At 42.0% G+C, this 26,121-nt stretch overlaps 1 protein-coding gene across 2 annotated transcripts in view; it reads right to left on the reverse strand.

Annotated features, from left to right (window-relative positions):
* Positions 1–211: 211 nt before the first annotated feature.
* Positions 212–26,121, reverse strand: part of GAPVD1 (GTPase activating protein and VPS9 domains 1) — a 110,615-nt gene continuing 84,705 nt past the window's right edge. Inside the window, exons 18-28 of one of the 2 annotated variants that reach the window (XM_011931381.1) lie at positions 24,588–24,675; positions 23,551–23,631; positions 18,882–19,004; positions 15,983–16,112; positions 15,095–15,204; positions 14,625–14,784; positions 10,752–10,939; positions 9,732–9,945; positions 5,832–5,904; positions 4,316–4,513; positions 212–2,586 (exon numbers count right to left, since the gene is read on the reverse strand). In XM_011931381.1, the coding sequence (XP_011786771.1) occupies positions 2,446–2,586; positions 4,316–4,513; positions 5,832–5,904; positions 9,732–9,945; positions 10,752–10,939; positions 14,625–14,784; positions 15,095–15,204; positions 15,983–16,112; positions 18,882–19,004; positions 23,551–23,631; positions 24,588–24,675 (1,506 nt within the window). In that variant the 3' untranslated portion in view covers positions 212–2,445. Of the gene's footprint in view, positions 2,587–4,315; positions 4,514–5,831; positions 5,905–9,731; positions 9,946–10,751; positions 10,940–14,624; positions 14,785–15,094; positions 15,205–15,982; positions 16,113–18,827; positions 19,005–23,550; positions 23,632–24,587; positions 24,676–26,121 lie in introns of both variants that reach the window. The other variant, XM_011931380.1, reaches the window with a different exon arrangement.

The following is a 26,121-nucleotide window of genomic DNA, read 5'->3' on the forward strand; positions in this document are numbered from 1 at the left end:
TTAGCCGCCCCTGGAACAGCTGTGCTGTGCTCCTCCGCCAGCTACGGAGACATGAGCACCCGAACCTATTTTAGAGGTGTCACAGATGCCAAATCTCTGGGGGTCTATCCTCAGCCCTGGCTCCAACAAGGCAGAGCCCTATCTCCTGCCTTCAGTGTAGCCCTTCACCCCAATCCCACCACCTTCTCTTCCACAGAAAAGAGCCCCAATGCAATGTCCACATCTTCATATTTATTTCCACAGTGTTAACATGGAATAGACTTAGCAACCATTGTGGAGAAAAAAAAATCTCTCACTGGTTTATGAGTAAAATCCTGTAACAATGAATTTCAACCATTTGAAGTCTTCTGAACATTTACTGAATCAAAGGCTGAAGTAAATGAACTCCCATCTAGGTCTCAGATCACACAGCTGGCCTCGTGATGTATTTACGATGGGATTTAACTTCTAACACAGGGCAAGTTTGGCAGTTACAGCCCATGAAGCTCACGACTCTGTACATGGATTTCTTGACCTAACATTCAAAAGGACATTTCGTAGTACTAGTTTAATTCTGATCTCTCTCTAGAAGGCAGAAACCACATCCCACACTCCTATGCAATTTATTTTGGTATTGTAAAGTAAATGAATAAGAAGGGGTGGAGACATAAAGAAAATCTAGCTTCTGGCTGGGTGCGGGTGGCTCATCCCAGCACTTTGGAAGGCAAAGGCGGGTGGATCACGAGGTCAGGAAATCGAGACCATACTGGCCAACATGGTGAAACCTCGTTTCTACTAAAAATACAAAAATTAGCTGGGCGTGGTGGTACACGCCTATAGTTCCAGCTACTTGGGAGGCTGAGGCAGGGGAATCACTTGAACCGGGAGGTGGAGGTTGCAGTGGGCCAAGATCGCACCACTGCGCTCCAGCCTGGGCGACAGGATGAGACTCTGTCTCAAAAAATAAAATAAAAACAAAGAAAAAAAATAAAATCTTTAGGCATTCCCAGACACGAAGATCTCAGAGACGGACAGCAGACAGCCTCCATATTCATCTGCTCAAGGCTGTTTGTCACAGTTTCCTTAAAAGATGCCTGGAAATGCTCCCAACAAAAAGGGACTCAAGTATGGGGCTGAGTTTGTTATAAAAGCAGCTAAATGTGTTTAGGAAACACACAAAGTGAAACCAGACAGTGATGGCCCACGTACAAGACTTGTGCTTGAAGCTTTGGTGTGCCTCCTTGGCCAATTTTTCAGGCACCAAAAACCATTCCTGATTAATTATTGATATACAATGCAAACCAAACTATGAAAACACAGACTTTTTTTCAGAAGAGGGAAATAAAGGCACAGAAACCTGCCAAAATAGATTTTTTTTTTCCGTAAGAATAGTATGGTTGATTAAAATAGTTTATCACTAGTAAAACTTGTATCACTAGAGCAGACAATACAAATTAGTTTTTTAAAAAATGACATTCACTGAATTCTTGGTCTGTGCATTCAATGTGAATAATCATCAAAAATATATTACAATTAAAGGTTTGTAAGGAGCTCTGTCTGGGATTTCTGCAGTATATTATTTCGGAGGAGAAGAACCACCATAAAGTATGAGCTATCCACTGTTCCTTTTTACGTCGTGTATGGTAATCAGTCTATCTCCTAATGCAGGCTCACAAACTTCCACGGTGAGATGTCTAAGTGACTTAGTAACTTTCACACTCATTAAAGACAGCTCTGTCCATCAAACGCCATACTTAGAAAGTCCAATAAACTGTATTACATTTTAATAAATATTTGTGTACTTTTTGTTTTTTACTTTTAAGCTCAGCTTAAATCTTGTCAAGGAAACCATTTCACAAGACAGTATGTCACAGCCTACTATCAGCAATAGTCCTTGTTTATTAGAATCTGCAGATGTCCATATTACATCAAATATAAATATATATTATATTTACATTTCCTTCTTAGCTTTTCAATTTAGGTGAGTGTATTTGTAGATAATGCCACTAATGTACCACTATTATAATCCTCAGTGCAACTCATATCTTCTTTCCATTAGATGCACATTAATGTAAGACAGCATCTTAAAAGAGGGGTACTGTTCTTTTTTAAAATAAAAGGAAAGAAAGGGCATCCAAGAATGGAGGTCTAGAAATTTTCTAAGAGATTTTTGTTCTGTTTTTTTAATATTTAGAAATACCTGAAAAATGTGGTCCCTTTTTGTAGTACTAGTCTCTACTTGGGGACAAGAACATAGAATATGCAACTCAGAAAGGAAAGAGCCCAAAGACGAGAGAACCTGCTTGTTAGCTCATTAACCTGTTTAGTAAAGATCTGCTTTAAAATGCCTGAAGCTGTACAATATTATACAAAAACAATCTTCAGCCTTCAAAGCAGCTGATGCGCCTTCTTAGAGATCTGTTTGTTTGATTAACAGTCTGCTGCCTTGGTGGGCCTTGGTCTTGGTCACTTTCGGTCATCGATGGTTTTAATGAATTCTACTGCTGCTGTGAACTGCATCCACCAATAGGACTCCTCTCCAGACAGACAGCTAGCATAAAAGCTACTGATATACTGCACAGTAGACAGCAAACAGGGTGGATTTGCCTAGAGAAGTAAAAAATAAAAGTCAATTACTCAGATGTCAAAGCTCTGCCAAAATCATTTAAGTGTTCTTCAAATGTTCTTCTATGAAAGACATACCAGTCCTTTTGAAAACAACCCCAAAGTTATTTTTTGGAAGTAATCTTTAAACCCTAGTTTCCATGAGTAGCAATATGTTGAAAAGGCAACCCAGGTTCTAATCTCAGCTAATCTATCTAGAGGTTTCTATCCTTGCAAGTCCTTAACTTCACTGGTTTCTAAGAAGGCTGAACTAATCTCTGTGGTCTTACTCAACATCCCAGGATTTCAGAATGTTAGATAACAAAATAAATACTGTAAGCAAATTGAATTATATCTGGTAAGTCCAGGGAGAATAAGCTGAGAAAGAAAAAACTAAAAAGATGGCATGCCCTCTGTTGCCAGAGGCTCTCCACAGAAACTAGATTTACTACGTGTGGAAGCCAGAAGAGCGATGGCCAACAGGAGGAGCTGTGACGGCCAACCCCACGGGTTTCTCCCTCCAAGCTGAGTTCAGGTTGTAGAAATATTACAACGCTAAGAAACAGTAGGACATACATCACACACACTTTAGAGAGCAACGGCTGGGCTGAGCTGACTGGAACACACAAGTGACACGATCACTGAGTGGCTGGCTGTATGCACCCAAACTACATGGTCACCCTCAAAATGTTCAAAATAAACCATTTAAATGATGAAACTATAATTTTAAAGTCAACAAGAACGACAGATGTCAGTACTTTCACACTACAATTACAAAATAAGAAGCTAAAAGAGGAGAGATGATTGGTAAATTTGGTAGCCTATATGACATGTACTGCAAGGAATTCCATATGAAAGAAGATAGCAAAAGCATAACAAAAAGAACCTGCCCTCATCCATTCATTCAGTAATTATATACTGAGTCTCAACCAAAAACTTCAGGCACTGCTTTTTTTTTTTTTTTTTGAGACGGAGTCTCACTCTGTGGCCCAGGCTGGAGTGCAGCAGTGTGATCTCGGCTCACTGCACTCAACCTCCCGAGTAGCTGGGATTACAGGAGCCTGTAATTTTTGTATTTTTAGTAGAGATGGGGTTTCACCACCTTGGCCAGGCTGGTCTTGAATTCTTGACCTCATGATCCACTCACCTCGGCCTCCCAAAGTGCTGGGAATTACAAGTGTGAGCCACCGCGCCCGACCCAGGCACTGCTTTAAAAGCTGAAAATGTTCATCTAGGAATCTAGTCTTCCCATCCTTTCTTTTGAAAACCCTAAGGTAAGAACAAATCTTGGCTGGGCGCGGTGGCTCATGTCTGTAATCCCAACACTTTAGGAGGCTGAGGCAGGCAAATCACTTGAGGCCAGCTCGAGACCACGAGACCAGCTCGGCCAACATGGCGAAACCCCGTCTCTAGTAAAAATGCAAAAAAATTCGCTGGGCGTGGTGACACACGCCTGTAATCCCAGCTATCTGGGTGGCTGAGGCACAAGAATCGCTTGAACCCAGGAGATGGAGGTTGCAGTGGGCTGAGATCACACTACTGCACCCCAGCCTGGGCGACAGAGTGAGATTCTGTCTCAAAAGAACAAATCTTGACAGTAGGCACTTTCTTTCTGAGTAACCCAGAGCTTGTGACTTGGAAAAGAACCAAGATCTCCACCGTTGTGTGAAGCCCTGTGCCACTTGCTCGGAATGCCACATAACTCCTTAACTGAGAGTAGTAAGGGGCCCACCTTTATCAACACAAACACCAACACAGGAACAAAGTCATCCGCTCCAGGGACAGAGTCCTCATTGGCCAGGCTCAGGAGGTTCATAATCGTAGAGCACATTCTCAGGATGCACTGCACTTTGTCCCGGGGGGTTTTATAAGCACTTATTGTCCTGATTTCTGATTGTGCAGATGGCCATGGTGCTTCTCGAAGATAAACCTAAGTGAGACCATAGACAATATACAGATTCTGAATCCAATGCAACCCCAGGCAGTGACCACCGCAATCTCCGTGTCAGGAGGCAGAGGATAATGTGGTTGCTTTTTCCTCTCTTTGGTAAAACCATATTGCAGGGCCCCTTCCCCTTCACCAAAGATTGAAGCATAACTTTAAAACTTTTAAATAAGTTGCTTTGCATTTTAAAATAGAGCAAACCAGATACCCATTAATAGAAAAATGGCATTCGACAGCACAGAAGCTAAAATTCACAAAATTTCAAACCATTCTCTTTCTTAAATAGCTAGAATGGAACTTCTCTACATTTAGTAGCTGATTCCAGAAGTGCAAACTACTAAAAGAGGACTTTCCGTTAAAACTAGCTTAAACTGGCTCTACACAGGAACTAGATTTATCACGTGTGATAAAAGAGGTTAATTTAAGGCTGGGCGCGGTGGCTTATGCCTGTAATCCCAGCAGTTTGGGAGGCTGAGGCGGGTGGATCACGAGGTCAGGAGTTCAAGACCAGCCTGGCTAAGATGGTGAAACACCTCTCTACTAAAAATACAAAAAAATTAGCTGGGTGTGGTAGCACACGCCTGTAGTCCTAGCTACTTGGGAGGCTGAGGCAGAGAACTGCTTGAACCCAGGAGGTGGAAGTTGCAGTGAGCCAAGATCACGCCATTGCACTCCAGCCCAGGCGACAGAGCGAGACTCCCTCTCAAAAAAAAAAAAGAGGTTAATTTAAAAATATGTACCATTGTTGCAGTAATCCTGGAAATAACAGATTCAAAAAACCAAAGACAATTTACAATTTTAGGCTAATTAATGTCTCATTAGTGGAGGTTGTAACAAAAACAACCAGAAACCTCAAATACCTGAAATTTTCATGTTTTCTTATTTTCTAAGAGATGTAGGACAGGTAAAAATGCTAAAGGTAATCTGAGATCACATGCAGACTCAATGACCTCTCCTGAGGCAGCATATCTCACTCTTCGGAGCGCTACCAGCCTCCCGCTTCTTCAAAACATTTCTGCAGAAACCTGAATATAAAAGCACTGATGGAGAGGTACTGCCCCTGACAGCAGGGCTGGCTTGAGAAGTGGCATCAAGGAAGGGGTCCTCCCAACTGGCTTTCTACTATTTCATACCAGGGAATTTTAATCCCTGAAAGCATCTTCAGGAACTTTGAAGTAAGACTGAATTACATAGAGTGAAAATTATGTTTTATATTTTATCATATTTCAGTTCCTTGAAAATGTGGAAACATTACCACGCAGCATTTAGTTAACATTACCCATGCTATATAAACCTGTATTACCTCTGGTATCTGAAGAGCTCTGTGATTTGCAGTCACTACTTTAGATAATCTCTGGATATGTTCATGAAGAACCCTGAAAACCCCCAAAATACACATGTAAATATTCATTTCAGAAAATACGGTACACAAATAGTCATCACTGATTTTTACAAAACATTTGAAACATGTTGACTTATTGCTAGATATGGATTACAGTTAGAGTTGAGCCTCTTAGATAAGTATTCTTTCCAATCTGCTCAGAAACGCTGAGTGAGCCAAGGGGATGCAGGGAAGGGAGGGAGTCTTTCCTCTCTGGACCAGACAGCACTGCAAGGGAGAAAGGAGAAGAGCCCTTAGTAGGAGCTGCTTGGACACATAATTTTGTAAAGTAGAGGAAAAGAAGGTGAGGGGGGATAAAAAAGTAGAAGGATCAAAAGCCAGAAACCAAAGATATTAATTACATGGAGAAGGGCCTCTACCATTCACCAAACCTTTCACTTTGTAGATGAAGAGAAGTAGGCTTAAAAAGGGAAAAGGCTTGCCTAAGCTACACAGGTGTCAGTAGCAGGGGCTGAAACCAGCTTCCTGGCTGCTAGTGTTCTTTCCAGGTCCTCTGTTGGCTTTTCATACTCTATAAACCCCGCAGAAATGTCATGGAGGGTGCGGAAAAATAACCTCCTTCAAAGTTGCTGTCTGTAGTCAATATGGTTTGAACGTCCCCATTCCTCATCCTATGCCTAAAGGCAAAAACTGGTGCTCTGGAGAGAAAACAGGTCCCATCTGGCGTATTAAGCATAGAAGTCTGGGGTGGGCCAAACACTCTGAGACCATGAACAAATGAGGACAGCAGATTGGAAGGATCCTAACCCATTTCACAGGAAAGTGAATTTTCTCAAATATCTATGCAACATCTGAAAATCTCCATGAAAAATATTTCATACAAACATAACCCACACCCCGAGGATCCTATTACACGGACCCCTGGGAGTCAGGCCCAGCAAGCCACTGTCACTGTTAAGAAGCATGGTAACAACTTTAACATGCTTGAGGTCAGAAACAGAGTTGTGAAGCAGTGCTCAAGAACACACAGAAGGCTGGGCACGGTGGCTCATGCCTGTAACCCTTGCACTTTAGGAGGCCAAGGTGGGCAGATCACTTGAGGTCAGGAGTTTGAGACCAGCCTGGACAAGATGGTGAAAACCCATCTCTACTAAAAATACAAAAATAGCTGGGCATAGTGCCATATGCCTGCAATGCCAGCTACTCAGGAGGCTGAGGCAGGAGAACTGCTTGAACCCAGGAGGCAGAGTGTTTCAGTGAGCTGAGATCGCGCCATTGCACTCCAGCCTGGATGACACAGGGAGACTGTCAAAAAAAGAGAGAATATACAGACGAGGAAAAATAAAACTGCAAAATATTCCCTAGTCTCACTACCCAAAAATAACCAGTATTACTATTCCAGGTTAATTTTTTCCAAGATTATTTTATTTTTATTTTTATTTTTTTTTTAAAGATAGAGCCTCGCTCTGTTGTCCAGGATGGAGTGCATGGTGTGATCTCGGCTCACCACAACCTCTGCCTCCCGGGTTCAAGTGGTCCTCCTGCCTCAGCCTCCCGAATAGCTGGCATGACAGGTGTGAGCCACCATGCCTGGCTAATTTTTGTATTTTTAGTAGAGACACGGTTTCAGCTTGTTGACCAAGTTGGTCTCCAACTCCTGACTCTCAGGTGATCCACCTGCCTCAGCCTCCCAAAGCACTGGGATTACAGGTATGAGCCACTGTGCCCGGTCAGGATTAGTATTTTTTTTTTTTTTTTTTTTCGGAGACAGAGTCTCGCTGTCACCCAGGCTGGAGTACAGTGGCCCGATCTCAGCTCACTGCAAGCTCCACCTCCCGGGTTCACACCATTCTCCTGCCTCAGCCTCCCAAGTAGCTGGGACTACAGGCGCCGGCCACCACGCCCGGCTAGTTTTTGTATTTTTTAGTAGAGACGGGGTTTCACCGTGTTAGCCAGGATGGTCTCGATCTCCTGACCTCGTGATCCGCCCGTCTCGGCCTCCCAAAGTGCTGGGATTACAGGCTTGAGCCACCGTGCCCGGCAGGATTGGTATTTTTAAACAGCTTGAGATATAACTTATAAGCCATATAATTCCAGGCATTTTTTGGCATTCAAACACTTAACTGTTCATTCTCTCTCTCTTTTTTTTTTAGACAGAGTCTAACTCTGTCGCCTAGGCTAGAGTGCAGTGGTGCGATCTCAGCTCACTGCAACCTCCACCTCTTGGGTCAAGCAATCCTCCCTCCTCAGCCTCCTGAGCAGCTGGGACTATAGATGCATGCCACCATGCCCAGCTAATTTTTGTATTTTAGTAGAGACGGGCTTTCACCATGTTGGCCAGGCTGGTTTCGAACTCTTGACCTCAGGTGATCCACCCACTCTGGCCTCCCAAAGTGCTGGGATTACAGGTGTGAGCCACGATGCCTGACCAACTGTTCATTCTTAATAAATATATAACAAGCATATATTAGAGGCCAAGTACTGTGCCTGGTGCTATTAGAGTGGTTAATAAAAGCATTATTTCCTGGTCTCACAGAGGGAACAAGCCAGTGTGGAGAGAACATTCATTAAAAGATCACACAAACCAGTGATTAAGAACAGGGGAGAGGGCCAGGCATGGTGGCTCATGCCCTGTAATCCCAGCTCTTATTCCTGCACTTTGGGAGGCTGAAGCAGGAGGATCGCTTGAGTCTAGCAGTTTGAGACCAACCTGGGCAACACAGCGACACCTTGTCTCTATAAAAAATACACAAGGTTGGGCGCAGTGGCTCATACCTGTAATCTCAGCACTCTGGGAGGCCAAGATGGGCAGATCATCTGAGGTCAGAAGTTCAAGACCAGCCTGGCCAACATGGTGAAACCCCATCTCTACTAAAAACACAAAAAATTAGCGGGGCATGGTGGCGCGTGCCTGTAGTCCCAGCTACTCAGGAGGCTGAGGCAGGAGAATCACTTGAACCCAGGAGGCAGAGGATGCAGTGAGCTGAGATCATGCCACTGCACTCCAGCCTAGGCGACAGAGTGACACTCCGTCTAAATAAATAAATAAATACAAACAAAATCAGCCAGGTGTCATGGTGTGCACCTACAGTACCAGCGATTTGGGAGGCCAAAGTAGGAAGATCACTTGTCACAGGAGTCTGGGAGGTTGAGGCTTCAGTGAGCTGTGATCATGCCACTGCACTCCAGCCTGGGTGACAGGGCAAGACCCTGTCTCAAAATAAAGAAAAGAATAGGGGAGAATTTTGCCCCGCAAGGGACATTTGGGAATGTCTGGAGACATTTGGTTGTCACAATTGGTGGGGTATTACTGGCACCTAGTGTGTAGAGGCCAGGGATGCTGCTAAAGATCCTATAATGCATAGGACAGCCTCCCACATCATCAACAATCTGGCCCTAAATGTCAGTAGTGCTGGGTTCAGAAACCATGACTCAAACAGATGTCAAATGGCAACTGTGGCAAGTGCTAAAGAAAGGCACTGAGGCCTGAGACAGCCCTAATAGGATGTAACCTAGTCAGGAAAGGCTTCATCAGGGAAACGATACTTAAGTCAAGACCTGAAGGCTAAGTAAGACTTAATCACAAGAAGGAAGGGAAGATTAGTTAAGGCAGAGTAAACAGCAGTCCTTTCCAAAGAGGCTACACCAATTTCTACCCCTTCCAGCTTGACTGCCCACTTCCCTGAAAACTGGATATTATCATTCTTTGTGATCATGTAACTCTGACAGGTGAAAAATGGTAACCAATGCATTTCCTTTTACAATCAGACACTAAGTTACACATATAGCTTGCCTAAAATATGGGCTACCTGGTAGATCCCTATGTAGTCCCACACAGGCACTCAACATAGAAGTACTCACTGGTCGCGAAGTATGTCCCCATCCTGATTAGGGTAGAAGGCGAGCTTGAAAATCCGGTTCATCACGCTTCGCTCAATGGCCAGCTGTGCATCTTGAAGCTGTTCTTCACTTGCGTTTTGCCATATGACATCCTGGGCCATTGCACCATAAAGAAACTGCAGAAAATCTTCTACCTGAGCAGTTTTATCATCAGCTGCGGTGAGTTTCTGAAAGTCTCCAAAGCAAAATGATAATTTTTAAATAGTTTAATAAAAACTATCTAAATAATTTTAAAAAGGAAATCATAGAAATAATTTTTTTCACTAGCTATGCAGACGCCATGATCTTAAAGCCAAAAGTGTTTCAGTGTGGTTTATTTTAGGACAATATGTGGCCATATAATTAAATCAGGAGAAAAAGTAAGGAATATGTGAAAGTTTAAGTGCAAGGAATTTGTTATAAAAAAATGTTTCTACGCCGGGCACAGCGACTCACACCTGTAATTCCAGCACTTTGGGAAGCCGAGGTGGGCGGATCATGAGGTCAGGAGATTGAGACCATTCTGGCCAACACAGTGAAACCCCAACTCTACTAAAAATACAAAAATTAGCTGGGTTGTGGTGGCGCATGCCTGTAATCCCAGTTACTCGGGAAGCTGAGGCAGGAGAATCCCTTGAACCAGGGAGTCAGAGGTTGCAGTGAGCCGAGTGCCACTGCACTCCAACCTGGCGACAGAGCAAGACTGTCTCAAAAAAAAAAAGTTTCTAAAAAAAATGCATTTTTTTTTTTTTTTAATGAGAGAATTCGTATAGACCTAAAATTTACCAATGTCCCCAATTTAAAAAGTAAACTACAGATATTCAATACAGGAGAAAAATGCAATTTATTGGTTTGACATCAAAATTTAATTTATTAAGACTCCATAAAATAACTGATATTTAAGTCATGCAGATACTTGAACAAACTAGCAAAACAGTATTTCCAAATCTTCCCAACCGTATGACAGGTGAAGAGATGCTTAAACTAAAGGTATTGAGTTACCTTGAATGAATTCCCTGATCTTCTTTTCTTTGCTCTCAAGCAGTAATCTCACACAGACGGTGGTAAAGTATCGATTGGCCACTTCTTTGTCTCGCAAAACCCTTTGCAATAGCCTTTCCAGGTGAGCCTGTGTAGTCTGTAGTCCTTGTCGACAACGAGTGAGATAAGCAATATATGGGGCTCTTTTTCTAAAACGAAAAATACTTTGCATGACATCAGATATATTCAGTGCATACTTTCTTTGAAGAATAAGGGTCCTAACTTTTCTTTATAAAATTACTGCACAGACTGGTTTTACAAAGCAGCATGTCTGTGCTTTCTTCAGTAGCACATATACAAAGCAGCCTGTCAGGCTGCAGACATGGTAGAGACTGATCATGGTGCCAGCTGAAGAACAGCCCCATTTTGCATTTTGTCTGAGAGGATCTATGGGGCTGAAGACTTAGTTACCTAACTCACTAAATGTCACTAAGCCCCTGTGCATACTTGGTGTATTTTATACTGGAGTTATAGGACCTCATACTTAATAGGAAATTGACAGCTACAGATGACTAAAAATAACAACAAATACAGGTTATATGTCACTAGGTTACAAACATCCCCCACCAATTACTTGCTTATAGTCTAAATGTAACAATCACCACAGTGCCCATTCCCTAAGCCTTGAAGCCTCCTCACTACCTAAGCATCTCAGTTACATTTTTCTCCATAATCATGAGCAAGGGACTGGCAGCAGAAAAAGCACAGCAATTCCTAAGGCTACTTACTTCTGCTTCTCTGGTCCAGAAAAGTAGTCTTTCCTATCACCACCAAAAAAAGAAATATGATATTCTAGTTGTCCTGGCCTCACAATACAGGCACACCTCTCTACCTGCTTTTGTGCAAAGCTGAAGTAAACTGCACTCTTCTATTTGGAACTGCTCATTTATAACTACGTTTCCACACTAAATATCCAAATATATTGCTTAGAAATTGATATGGTCTTTCCTGTGCTGTTCTCGTGATAGTAAGTCTCAAGAGATCTGTTTTAAAAATGGGAATTTCCCTGCACAAGCTTTCTTCTCTTGTCTGCTGCCATCTGAAATGTGCCTTTCACCTTCCGCCATAATTATGAGGCCTCCCCAGCCACATGGAACTGTTAAGTCCAATTAAACCTCTTTTTTTATTAAATTGCCCAGTCTCAGGTATGTTTTATCAGCAGCATGAGAACAAATACAGTAAATTGGGACTGAGAGTGGGGTACTGCTAAAAAGACAACCGAAAATGTGAAAGCAGCTTTGGAACTGGTTAACAGGCAGAGGTTGGAACAGTTTGGAGGGCTCAGAAGACAGGAAAATGTGGGAAAGTTTGGAATTTCCTAGAGATTTGTTGAATGGCTTTGACAAAAATGCTCACACTGGTATGAGCAATAAGGTCCAGACTGAGGTGGAGATGAGGAACTTGTTGGGAACTGGAGCAAAGGTGACTTGTTATGTCTTAGCAAAGAGACTGGTTTTGCCCTTGCCCTAGAGATTTGTGGAACTTTGAACTTGAGAGGGATGATTTAGAGTATCTGGCAGAAGAAATTTCTAAGCAGCAAAGCATTCAAGAAGTGATTTGGGTGCTGTTAAAGGCATTTGGCTTTGTTTTTTTTTTTTTTTCTTGAGACAGAGCTTCACTCTTGCTGCCTAGCCTGGAGTGCAGTGGCATGATCTCAGCTCACTGTAACCTCTGCTTCCAGGTTCAAGCAATTCTCCTGTCTCAGCCTCCCAAGTAGCTAGGATTATAGGCACCCACCACCACTCCCAGATAATTTTTTGTATTTTTAGTAGAGACAGGGTTTCACCATGTTGGCCAGGCTGGTCTCAAACTCCCAACCTTGGGTGATCCACCTGCCTCGGCCTCCCAAAGTGCTGGGATTACAAGCATGAGCCACTGTGCCTTGCCAGCATACATTTTTATAAGGGAAGCAGAGCGTAAGAGTTCAGAAACTTTGCAGCCTGACAATGCGACAGAAAACAAAATTCCATTTTCTGAGAAGAAATTCAAGCTGGCTATAGAAATTTGCATAGTAATTAGGAGCTGAATATTAATCCCCAAGGCAATGGGGAAAATGTCTCCATGGCATGTCGGAGGTCTTCACGGCAGCCCCTCTCATCACAGGCCCAGAGGCCTAGGAGGAAAAATGGTTTCATGGGCCAGGCTCGGGGTCCCCATGCTGTGTGCAGCCTAGGGACTTGGTGCCCTGCCTTCCAGCTGCTCCAGCCATGGCTGTAAGGGGCCGACATAGAGTTTGGGCTGTGGCTTCAGAGAGTGCAAGCCCTAAGCCTTGGCAGCTTCCATGTGGTGTTGAGCCTGTGGGTGCACAGAAGTCAAGAACTGGGATTTGGGAACCTCTGCCTAGATTTCAAAAGATGTACGGAAACACCTGGATGCCCAGGCAGAAGTTTGCTGCAGGGGCAGGGTCCTCATGGAGAACCTCTGTAAGGGCAGTATGGAAAGGAAATGTGGGGTCGGAACCCCCACAAAGAGTCCCTACTGAGGCACTGCCTATTAGAGTTGTGAGAAGAGGGCCACTGTCTTCCAGACCTCAGAATGGCAGATCCACTGACAGCTTGCACCATGCACCTAGAAAAGCCAGTGACTCAACACCAGCCCATGAAAGCAGCTGGGGAAGTGGCTATACCCTGCAAAGCCACAGGAGCGGAGCTGCCTAAGACCATGGGAACCCTGGCTGGGTGCGGTGGCTCACGCCTGTAATCCCAGCACATTGAGAGGCTGAGGCAGGTGGATCACTTGAGGTCAGGAGTTCAAGACCAGCCTGGCTAACATGGGGAAACCCCGTCTTTACTAAAAAAAAATACAAAATTAGCCAGGCATGGTGGTGTATGCCTGTAATCCCAGCTACTTGGGAGGCTGAGGCAGAGGAATTGCTTGAACCCAGGAGGCAGAGGTTGCAGTGAGCCAAGATTGCACCACTGCACTCCAGCCTGGGCAACAAGAGCGAATTCTGCTTCGGGGAAAAAAAAAAAAGACCATGGGAACCCACCTCTTGCATCAGCGTGACGTGGATGTGAGACATGGAGTCAAAGGAGTTCATTTTGAAGCTTAAAGATTTGACTGCCCTGCTGGATTTCGGACTTGGATGGGACCTATACCTTTGTTTCTGCCAATTTTTCTCATTTGGAACGGCTGTATTTATCCAACACCTATACCTCCATTGTATCTAGGAAGTAACTAACTTGATTTTGATTTTACAGGTTCATAGGCAGAAAGGACTTGCCTTGTCTCAGATGAGACTTCTGATTGTGGACTTTTGAGTTGATGCTGAAATGAGTTAAGACTTTGGGAAACTTCTGGGAAGGCATGATTGGTTTTGAAATGTGAGGACATGAGATCTGGGAGAAGCAAGGGGCAGCTTATGGTTGGGCTGTGTTCCCACCCAAATTTCATCTTGAATTCCCAGTGTTGTGGGAGGGACCCAGTGGGAGGTAATTGAATCAATGGGGACAGGTCTTTCCTGTGCTGTTCTCATGATAGTGAATAACTCTCACAAGATCTGATGGTTTTAAAAAAGGGGGGGTTCCCCTGCACAAGCTCTCTTCTCTTGTCTGCCGCCATGTGAGACGTGCCTTTCACCTTCTGCCATGATTGTGAGGCCTCCCAGCCACATGGAACTGTAAGTCCAATAAACCTCTTTCTTTTGTAAATTGCCCAGTCTCTGGCATCTCTTTATCAGCTGCATGAGAACAGACTAACACAGAAATCTACATCCAGGAAAATAGAGCCAAGCACTCTGTAGGAAGCCTAGATTCATTTCTGAAATAAGGATCAAAAAGAAAACACTTGCAGCTAACAACTAGGTTTAAAAGCTGAATAGGTGGGGTGTATTACCTGTAGTCCTCAGCAATAGAAGCCAGCAGTTTCCTACAAGTTCTATTATCAAAACGGCACACACAGCGCATTGTTTCTTGAAGTTGAGCCATTAAGTTCTTATCTTGTAAATTAATTGCTTCAGCTATTTGAACTTTTAAGAAGCATACAATTTCATTGTCTAAATAAAAGAAACAAGGATTCTGTTTTTATTGAGAATTTCCATGGGCTTAATTAAGCTAACTCTCAGCATTTGGGATGTCAATTCTGCTTTGTCATGTATCATTAGAACTAAGCTGTATTGCCACTCCCAATTAGAAAATACTTTAATAAACTATGAGTAATCAAAGTGCCCTTACGTGACACTAATATAAACATATTAAGTTGAACCATATGGAATTGCCATACAGCTTAAACAGCTGAATACTGGCAATTTCATATGGTGCAACCCATAAACATAGGAAAACTTAAATGATCCTGCAGCAATTTACCTTCTGGGTCTGTGTGGTCTGGTAAACCATTCCTTGTTGAGTGGGTCAGCACTGGGAAGGCAACAGAGTCCGCAGAGCAAAGAGCAAGCCTCAGTTTCTTTTTCGCATCTCTGAAAAATGAGTAGAAAACACATTAATTTCTTTAGCCAGATATGGTTACATTTTACAAATATTTACTATATAAATTAATGTTACCTTAGGACTCAAATGTTTCAAACATTTTAAAAAAGATGATTCTTAACTGACACTCCACTTAAAAGAACAGGCTTTCTAATTACCCAAGGAGCCCAGTGATAAAAGTGCTCGGGGCAAGGACCATTGTTTAAGGCACCAGAATCAAACAACAAATCCTTTCCGACCTTTTTTCATACACCGAGTTCTATGACCGCTGCTATAAGAATTGGAAAAGCATATTATGGCAGAGTGGGAGGGACCACGGAAGTCAGAAGCCCCCAGCACAGATTTGGAACATCTCTTGGCACATCTCTTCAGAAACGCTGATGATGCCACAAGATAAGCTCACTATCTGACAAGAAATGCTTTCTTCTTTTTTTTTTTCCTTTTTCTTTTTTATAGAGACAGGATTTTGCTATGTTGCCCAAGCTGGTCTCCAACTCCTGGGTTCCAGTGATCCACCTGTCTCAGCCTCCCAAAGTGCTGGGATTACAGGCATGAGCCACCATACCCAGTGAATTTTTTAAATCCTTGAATTAACACCTTTGACACATAACATCTACAACTGAAACAAAGTCTTCTTAGTAAATAGCATTTCATTTTTCTCTCCCTGCTTTATACATTTATTGACTCAACACATCACTTGACTTGATGTGACTGCAATGGTGCTGAAAAGTCCAAACCCTAAAGTTCCAAATCCTATAAGAGAAATACCTGTAAGAGAAAGCCGAATCCTGCGGGTGGGCTGCTTGGCTCGCAGAGTCTGGGAGATCATCAGCTGAGATGTTCTGCAGTGCCTCGTCACGGGGAGAATCATGTGCACTTTCACCATCACCCAAAACCTCTAAACAAAACCCAACCCCCAATAAACGGATAACCAGGTTCATTTGGAATATTATGGCACTAGTAGGTATTCAGAGCAACTCAAGAATAAATTACCATTGACTAACAATAAGAGTTCTCTGGAAAAAAAGAAAGAAAAACTTCAAATACTTAACTGAATTATCAGTAGCAACAATTACGTATCAAGAGACTAGTTGCTGAGAAGACAGTGGTTTTACTTCTTATCCCGATACTAATGCACAACAATGAAAGTCCACATTAACTTAATAAAGTTAACATCTTAGAATCACTGAAGCAGAGAACTAAAAGAGGCTTCAAAAATCATTTTATACCCTCATTTTATAGACATGGACTCCTGCCCAGTCAGAAAAAGGCTTGCTCTAAATTCCTTGGTTGGCCAATGGCCAAGATTGACTATGGGTTCAGGTCTCCTGATTCTCTCTACTGGAGGTCTTCCTGCTACACCCAAGAGGAGTCAGAGGACCAACTCACAAATGCAACAAGGTCAGATATGTGGTTTGCAAAGTCAGTTTTATGTCTTAATCAAGAATATATAATACACGGCTGGGTGCAGTGCCTCACACCTGTAATCCCAGCATTTTGGGAGGCCTTGGTGGGTGGATCACATGAGGTCAGGAGTTCAAGACCAGCCTGACAAACACGGTGAAACCCTGTCTCTATGAAAAATACAAAAACCAGCCAGGTGTGGTGGCACACACCTGTGGTCCCAGCTGCTCGGGAGGTTGAGGCAGGAGAGTTGCTTAAACCCGGGAGGTGGAGGTTGTAGTGAGCCGAGATTGCGCCACTGCACTCCAACCTGGGTAACAAAGTAAGACTCTGTCTCAAATAAAAAAACACACACAAAAAAGAAATATATAATACAATACATACATGTATACAATCAAAAAGAATAAAAAGTTTGGCCAGGCATAGGACAGGAAGATCGCTTGAGCTCATGATTTCAAGACCAGCCTGGGCAACATAGCGAGACCTCACCTCTACAAAAAAAAAAAATTTAAAAGACTAAAAAGTTCCAAAATATAATAAATATATTGAGTTCATATATGAAAATATCCGTATTCTTTGGAAATAATTTCAAATGCTTCAGAAAAAAATACAGGGAGAGACCAGGCTGGGCAACACAGTGAAGTCCTATCTCTACAAAAATATACAAAAGTTAGCTGGGCACAGTGGAACGTGCCTGTGGTCCCAGCTACTCAGGAAACTGAGATGGGAGGATCACCTTAGCCTGGGAAGGTTGAGGCTGCAGCAGCAAACCATGATTGTGCCACTGCACTTTTTTCTTTTTTTTTGAGACGGAGTCTCGCTCTGTCGCCCAGGCTGGAGTGCAGTGGCTGGATCTCAGCTCACTGCAAGCTCCGTCTCCCGGGTTCACGCCATTCTCCTGCCTCAGCCTCCCGAGTAGCTGGGACTACAGGCGCCCGCCATCTCGCCCGGCTAGTTTTTTGTATTTTAGTAGAGACGGGGTTTCACCGTGTTAGCCAGGATGGTCTCGATCTCCTGACCTTGTGATCCGCCCGTCTTGGCCTCCCAAAGTGCTGGGATTACAGGCTTGAGCCACCACGCCCGGCCAATGTGTCACTGCACTTTAGCCTGGGTAACATAGTGAGACTGTCTCACCAAAAAAAAAAAAAAACAAGTATATATATACATATACACATACACATACACACATTATATATATATATGGGGAATGTGGCAAAATGTTAAAAATTGTTAAGTCTAGATAGAGGGTAGATGAACCTTCATTGTATTATTCTTTCAATTTTTCTGTATTTGGAAACTATTCGAAATAAAAAAATACAGGAAGTTCTCCTTTCCACCCCTCCCTCTGAGGCTTCCTAGAAGTCTTCCTCAGAGCCAACTTGCGTTACCAGTTTGCTGGGAGATTCTTCCGGGAGATACTCTATGTGCATATAGGCATAAACACATATTTATGCAGTATACTATTTATGTTTATGTTTTCTTTTTTGTTTTGTTTTTGAGACAGGGTTTCGCTCTGTTGCCCAGACTGGAGTGCAGTGATCTCAGCTCACTGCAACCTCCGCCTCCTGGGATCAAGCGATTCTCATGCCTCAGCCATCTGAGGATTACAGGCATCTGCCACCATATGCAGCTAATTGTTTGTATTTTTGGCGGAGACGGGGTTTTGCCACGTTGGCCAGGCTGGTCTCAAACTCCTGACCTCAAGTGACTTGCCCACCTTGGCCCCCAAAGTGCTGGGATTACAGGAGTGAGCCACCGTGCTCCGCCCCTATTTATGCGTTTATACACTATCTCTCTTCATTTATCTTGGGGACTATATCTCATTTTTCTGAAAGCTATTCAGTATTCTATTATGAGGAAAACAGAATCCTTCAAAATAAGTACCAGGTGACAATGGATAACTTGTCCCAACAGTCTGCTCCCATAGCTACATTGAGAGTGCGTAACTGGATAAAATTACAAAGCTGTAGACATTGAAAAAGAACCTCCTCCCATTAAAATATGCCCCAACTCCCTGTGGGCCAGTCACCCCAGATGCAAAGGAGGACAACTCCAAGGCATCTGAACATTCAGGGGTACCCAGGGCTAGTGGGAGAATCCAGAGAAGGACATCAATCTAAACATTTGTTTAGGTAGTCTGTAATTTTGAGGTAGTAAACTGATTCCCTTAGCTATTCTTTCTTTTAAAGGCTACTTAAATTCAGATTACCTTTATCACTATGATACAAAAGTTTATTACTCAAATCTCTGTCATGATTATCACCTGTACTTTCATAGTTTGCCATTGCTCCATCACTGGGGCTGGTCCGTTTAATGGCATTCCTGTATTTGTCCAGAATATCCTCAGCGACCTGAGCTTGTGCACTGAGTCTAGGGCTGGGATCATCTGCAAGGGAAAGGAGAATGAGAGAATTAGCCCCTTCGGTTTGTACCAACTGTGATATTAGTATGACACCAGTAGCATAATCCCAAAGGCGGATTAGGAGGTAAGACTTTAAAAGAGCACATATCTCAATGTTAAGAGGCACCATGCAGCTGCCTACTCATCCCATTTCTAGGTCTGAGAGCCTTGCCAAAGCAGGAAATTGGGAAGAGTAGCTCCACCTTCTCATCATCACCAGAATGACAGTGTCAAAGTTCAGGGCAGACTGAATGGATGACAGATTTCTAAAGTGTTTGCACTCAAATCACTGTTATCAGCAATTCATGCTAACAGAACTTCCAACAGTGCAATTTTACATGCAGACTTCATTTATTCGGACATCTCTATGCTGAAGGAGGAAAAAAAAACCATTCAAACTTAGACTTAAACCCCTTTAAATAATAACAAATGTCTTCTTCCATTCTTCCTTTATGAATCTCTCTCCACGCATTTGAAAACTAACAATATTCATATTCTATTCTCACTAGATCTCACCATGACAGTGCAGCTGCTGGAACAGAGCACTTTTGTGCATGCACTGATGTCAGGGGCACTCCTACAGAATCTAGACATTCTTGGGGAGTGCTAGAATTGTACCTGGGATGCACAGAGAAAAAGCTTATCACAATCACAAATGCAGCACAGTTTACTGACAGGATCATTACTCTTTCAAAATCAGCACATCAAAAATATTATCCTGGAATCTAAAATAGTAGTCAACTGGGTTGTTAAAGCAAGGGATTGCTATAAATCTACAGGACAAAGTTCCACAGTGAAACACAAACTCCTGGAGAGACCTAGCCCAGGCAGGTGACCATAAATGTTCACATTCTGGTAGAATCCCATTTTCTAAAAATTACAAAAACACATCAAAATCACTAGATTTTATATATATATATATACACACACACACTTATGTGTATATATACATATATGTACTCTGTGTGTGTTCGTGTTTGTGGTCACAGCAGCTAATAGCAGCTAATATTTATTGAGCACTTACCATGCCAGGAACTGTGCTAAGCACTTTATAGAGATTATCTCAATTACTGATCAAACAACTTCACAGAGAAATATTGTTAACATCCTCATTTTACAGAAGACGAAATCAAGACACAGACAAGTTAAGTATCATGCTCATAGGCTCTTCTTTTGTTTTCATGAAACAAATACATGGTTTTCATGTCTCCGTAAAATTGCAGTAAACTGCAGTTGACCTTTGAACAACATGGGTTTGAACTGCACAGGTCCATTTATACAGTTTTTTGCAATCAAATGCAGATTGAAGATACTGTATTAGGCTGGGCACGGTGGCTCACGCCTGTAATCCTAGCACTTTGGAGGCCAATGCAGGCGGATCACCTGAGGTCAGGAGTTGGAGACCAGCCTGGCCAACATGGCAAAACCCCAACTCTACTAAAAATACAAAAATTAGCTGGGCTTGGTGGCGCATGCCTATAATCCCAGTTACTTGGGAGGCTGAGGCAGGAGAATTGCTTGAACCCAGGAGGCAGAGATTACAGTGAACCGAGATCACGCCATGCCACTGTACTCCATCCTGGGCAACAGGGCAAGACACTGTCTCAAAAAAAAAAAAAAAAAGAGAGAGAGAGAGAAAAGAAAAAGAAACTACTACATTTCACAGAGAGCTGTGAAACAAGCATATAGAGAAGGCCAACTTTTCACATACACAGGTTCCACAGGGCCAGATGCAGGACTCAAGTATGCACAGATTAGGGTATGAGGTGGGGAGCAAGGGTCCCGGAACCAATTCCCTGAGTATGCTGAAGGACAATTGTATATAGAGAGGATTTCCAAAGTAATTTAGTATTTCTGCTGTAACAGTATTTGAATTCATAAGACATTCTTAATAAAATCTGATCTGTCTCCAAATGTAAACTGATAAAGCATTTATCATTACAGAATCTTGTTTTGAAGGGGAAGTACTTTTTGGCCATTGCTTTTTCTTTTTTTTTTTTTTTAAATAGAAACAAGGTCTTGCTCTGTCACCCAGGCTGGAGTGCAGTGGCACATAGTTCAATGTAACCTCGAACTCCTGGCCTTTAGCAATCCTCTCACTGGCCTCCCAAAAAGAGCTGGGATAATAGGCAGGCACCACCTTACTCAGTTGGTTATTACTTTTGAGTGCTGTTGAGAGGTCTGAAAAAGGGACAATACAATACACTATGGCTAAACACAGTGAGAGCCACAATGTTGCTTACAATCTTTATTTCTATTAACACTGTTCTTAAAAATTTTACCCTCAGAGAATAATTAAAACAAACAAAAAATGCAATACATATAAATGCATTGTGAGTACTAATTTCATAATAAAAAATTGAGAACAATTTAAATAGCCAATGTAAGAAAGCGTTTACACTGCAGTAAAACCATGAGCGATTATTTTATAGCTAATAAAACCCAACTATGTCTAGTAGAAATTGGGAGAGGTTTTATAAAATAACTTGGTAAAAAAAGAATACAAAGTCACACGCATAATCTAATTCAGTCAAGAAAAAGCCATGTATAAATATGGAAAAAGATTAGGAGATAACAGGAAAAGAATAGTAGTTAGGGTCACAGAATTATGAACAGACTACTAGGAAATTTCCTCCTATAACATCTTTATATTGGTTTAATGATAACTTTCAATGAGTCATTAATAAGGACTGGGTAGAAATTTCTGGACCAGTAAGGAAGCTAACCTGCTTGAATCACAGCCAAAGAAAATGAATTACTTTATGAAAAAGACTTATTCTACTCTACTTGGCTTCTATATCCAATCTATTGATCTAGTTCCAGTATCAAGAACCAAGAAAAATACATTGCCTAAAGAGGGTAAATAAAATATAACTCCTTCAAACAAACAATAAAAATAATTTATAACTTCTTCAAAATTATTGAGTCAACATTTTAAAAACATGAGATGTCATTAAGAGTAATTCACTTTGTAAACGCTAGTGTTCTTCTAACATTAGGAACATGTGGTAAGGATACAGAAATATTTTGCCAAAAGGACAATGTCTTTCCAGCTCTTCCCAATCAGACTGGAAGGTCCTGAAGAGTCATGTGTGATTTGACTTAATACCCGCAACACTTAGCACAGTGCCTGGCATGAGTCACATGGTCAACAAGTATTTCCTGACTGAACAGGACAGGCTTGGCTGCTCTCAGCAGGGATCTGTGGCCTGTAAGCACATCTCCTGCTATTCAAAACTCTTTCTTCTGGGGAAATCACCGTTTCAAATAAAGCAAGGATTTACATGCTAGGATATGGAAATACATATAAATATATGGAATTAAACATTAGAATAATAGGCATTAAAATGGGATTCTACCTGTAATGCTGAACTCTTTGATGAGGATGTTATCCTATTATCTATCCCATTTTTAAATAAAATTGTTTAATGAAAAAAAATTTTCATTTTAACTTAGTAGAAAAACAATTCAAAATGAAAAAAAAAAAGAGGTGAGAAATGAACTTCCCTCTAGACCAGGGGTGTTCAATCTTTTGGCTTCCCTGGGCCACACTGGAAGAAGAATTGTCTTGGGCCACACATAAAATACACTAACACTAATGATAGCTGATGAGCTAAAACAAACAAACAAAAAAAGGGTTCCTGCACAAATCTCATACTGTTTTAAGAAAGTTTATGAATTTGTGTTGGGCCGCAATAAAAGCTGTCCTGCTGTCCTGGGCTGCCTGTGGCCCGCGGTCCGTGGGTTGAATAAACTTGCTCAAGATGCTCTATAGCCACTGGAAACAATACACAGCTATCAAACCCAAGGCTGGCCATTAACACTACTCTCAAACGCTCCTTTTAAGGTGCTCATTCATAATGTGCCAAAAAGCAGCTGCAGAAATACAAACGCTTAATCAGGTAAAAACCCAACCCCAGCTGTATTTTCCTTGGGACAGATGGCAATGTTAAAATGGTTCAAGCTGTAAAAAATTAGTAAAGTTTTTAAAACTTTCATTATAATGGTTGGCATTTATGATATTGTTTGAACAAACACTTTATCACAAAAAAGGAAATGATTAGGTAAAACAGAATTTCACTGTGATCCTGAATAATCAAGAACAAACTGTAGATGAAAATAAATGTAGAATTCTACGATCAATGTTAAAGAAAACTATTCAATCAATGATCCAAAGATACAGCATGCACAGCACTAAAACTGTCACCACACTTTCCTAAAAGGCACTGTGTGTCATCATCCCACTAGATGTCGAGTTGTAGGGTATGCCTAGAGGCTCAGGATCAGGGGCCTCATCATAAACGGAGTTATGATAATGAGGATGATGATGGTGGTGGCAGTCTGCAGGAAGAGCACACTGAGGTTTACTGTGGCTGCCAACTGGAAACCACAGAGCTATGAAGAACATACTCCCCACTGTACACACAGACACACTCTTCTAAAAAGGCAACGCTTATGGCACCCAAGAAAAAGTGTTATGAAATATGTGCTCTGGGAATGAAGGAGCCAGGAAGTCCATGGGTCTACAAACCTGTGAGTGTTGAGAATCTGTCAGGCCCCAGATCATCTTTGTCTTTTTCTTGTTTTTCTTTCTTTCTAAATGGTATAGGAGCTGGAAATTAAATAAAGTCAGTAGTGTGACATATAACATACTGCACTACTCGGAAGTTAACTGGTGTGCCAACATTTCTAAGTGAAAGGAGGCTGAAAAGTTTAAAAGCTAAGAAATTCCAAGTGTTGACTGATAATTGTCCTTAAAATAGTAATGAAGGTTTTTAAAGGAGCTTTCAGAATCTGCTTTGGAGTCATCTGTCATAGGAAGAATAATTTAACAGGAATCCATTGGGACTACAATAAAAACCACTGACTCTTAACCTCTGCTCAAAAATAACACATTCAAAACTCCTAGCTTCATTCTCTCCTCCTCATCAAGCGCTTGAGTATGGCGTGAAAGCAGCTCTCCCCAGAGTTCCTGAGTGCCACCGTGCTGAGAAGAGGCCTTTGGAAGAAGTTTCTAGCTTTACTCCTGGATGATCTCTTCTTTCAGGAAGAGATGCTTTTGCCAACTCAAATGATGCCGGGCTGTTCACCAAAAAAGTAAACAATTTTATACAGCTACCTTCCAAAACACTCACTCACTGATATTTACAGTATAAACATTCTCAATGAACATAGACATAAAAAGCTTCAACTTATTCCAGGAATGTAAACAATGAATTTTCAATGTTTAATTATCAATAGTGTCCCATTTTCCTGCAATAATTAATAGCAATATATATGTCAAAAGTCCTCAATATGTTTAACTTCAATGGTATATGATATTTAAACAATACTGACAGGCATGACTTCCATTTACGAACCACTACCACTTCCTGCAAAGAACAAGAACGTTTCTAAAGCTCTGCCTTAGCATTTATCTGAGTGGAACCACTTTCTACACCCTCAAAGTGGCTAGAAACTTAGGCCCGGCAAGTCTTACAGAGGAATTGAGATATTGGATCTCTGAAAGAGATTCTGGGACTTTGCTTCTTATTGCTAAGACAGCGTTCTAATATTTTATAAAATTACCTTTAGGCATGGCTGAAACAAAACGTTTTCTCCACCAAGGTCTGTTTCTGTCTGATTTCTCATCATCGCTATCTTTGCGTTCTTCAGTCTGCAGAAAAAGTTGGAGGCTTTATTTGGAGTTGAATAGCAGGATAAATTACTAAGAAAAGGATTTCTTTTTGTTTGTTTTTGTTTTGAGACAGGATCTCATTCTGTTGCCCAGGCTGGAGTGCAGTAGCACAACAACAGCTCACTGCAGCCTCGACTTCCCTGGCTCAAGCAATCCTCCACATATCAGACTCCCAAGTAGCTAGGACCACAGGTGTCCACACCACCATGCCCAGCTAATGTTTTGTTTTTATTTTGTAGAGACAGGGTCTTACTATGTTGCTCAGGCTAAAAAGGATTTAAGTAAGTTTGTGAAATAAGAAAGCCAGTCTTGTTTGCCTTAAGGCACAACTCCTATTGCCATGTAGGTTGACTACTGCAGCAAGGTGGTTTACCTTTTAAGCACCACCGTCATCCGCTTGAGGGTAGGCACTACTCATTACTGTTAATAAACTGAAGCCTTAATAAGAGCCCGGTGTAGACTAGGCACTCAATAAATACTTAAGAAATAAGTGAATGCAGTACAAATAAACTCCAGAAGGGCAGTAGAGATGGTAGCAGTAGTATTAATAATAATAAAACCAAGTGCGTACTATGTGCCAAATACTGAGCATAGTAAGGATATGTATCATCTCATTTAATCTTCACAGTAACATCAGAGATAGGTCCTATATTAGGCCCTTTATATCGATAAAAAATATGAGACTAAAACAACCTCTTCCTCAAAGTTACACAGTCTATATGCGGCACAGCTGAGACTCAAACCTAGACCTAAGCAACTTCAAAGTTCAGGTTTTGATCACCAATTATACTAAGTTATCATTAAAACATGCCAAAGGGGCAGAGTGCAGTGGCTCACACCTGTAATTCCAGCACTTTGGAAGGCCGAGGCGGGTGGATCACCTGAGGTCAGGAGCTCAAGACCAGCCTGGCCAACATGGTGAAACCTCATCTCTACTAAAAATACAAAAATTAGCCAGGTGTGGTGGTGCTCGCCTGTAATCCCAGCTACTCAGGAGGCTGAGAGAGGAGAATCGCTTGAACCTGGGAGGCAGAGGTCACGGTGAGCCGAGATCGCACCACTGCACTCCAGCCTGGGCGACAGAGTGAGATTCTATCTCAACAAAACAAAACAAAAACAAACAAAAAAAAACATGCCAAAGGACAGGGACTGTAATTCCTTTAATAGCCTATTGTGTGACCATGGACAAATCACTTAATTTCCATTTTTCATCTACATACCTGGGATAAAGAATTATCAGAACCCCAGCAGAGAGATGAGGGCATCTGTGCCAGGGAAAAGTTAATTTAACAGTGGGGAAGAGAAATTGAATACATACAGGGGAGCTGATGGAATATATGCACACGAAGAATAGTGAAAGCAGATTTCTCACTGTTGGAGAAAGGAGTTACAAATTTGGAAAGGAAGAAAGATGAAACAAACTCT

This window comes from Colobus angolensis, unplaced genomic scaffold (assembly GCF_000951035.1).
Source record: "Colobus angolensis palliatus isolate OR3802 unplaced genomic scaffold, Cang.pa_1.0 Scaffold9, whole genome shotgun sequence".
In the NCBI taxonomy this organism is placed as follows: Eukaryota; Metazoa; Chordata; class Mammalia; order Primates; family Cercopithecidae; genus Colobus; species Colobus angolensis.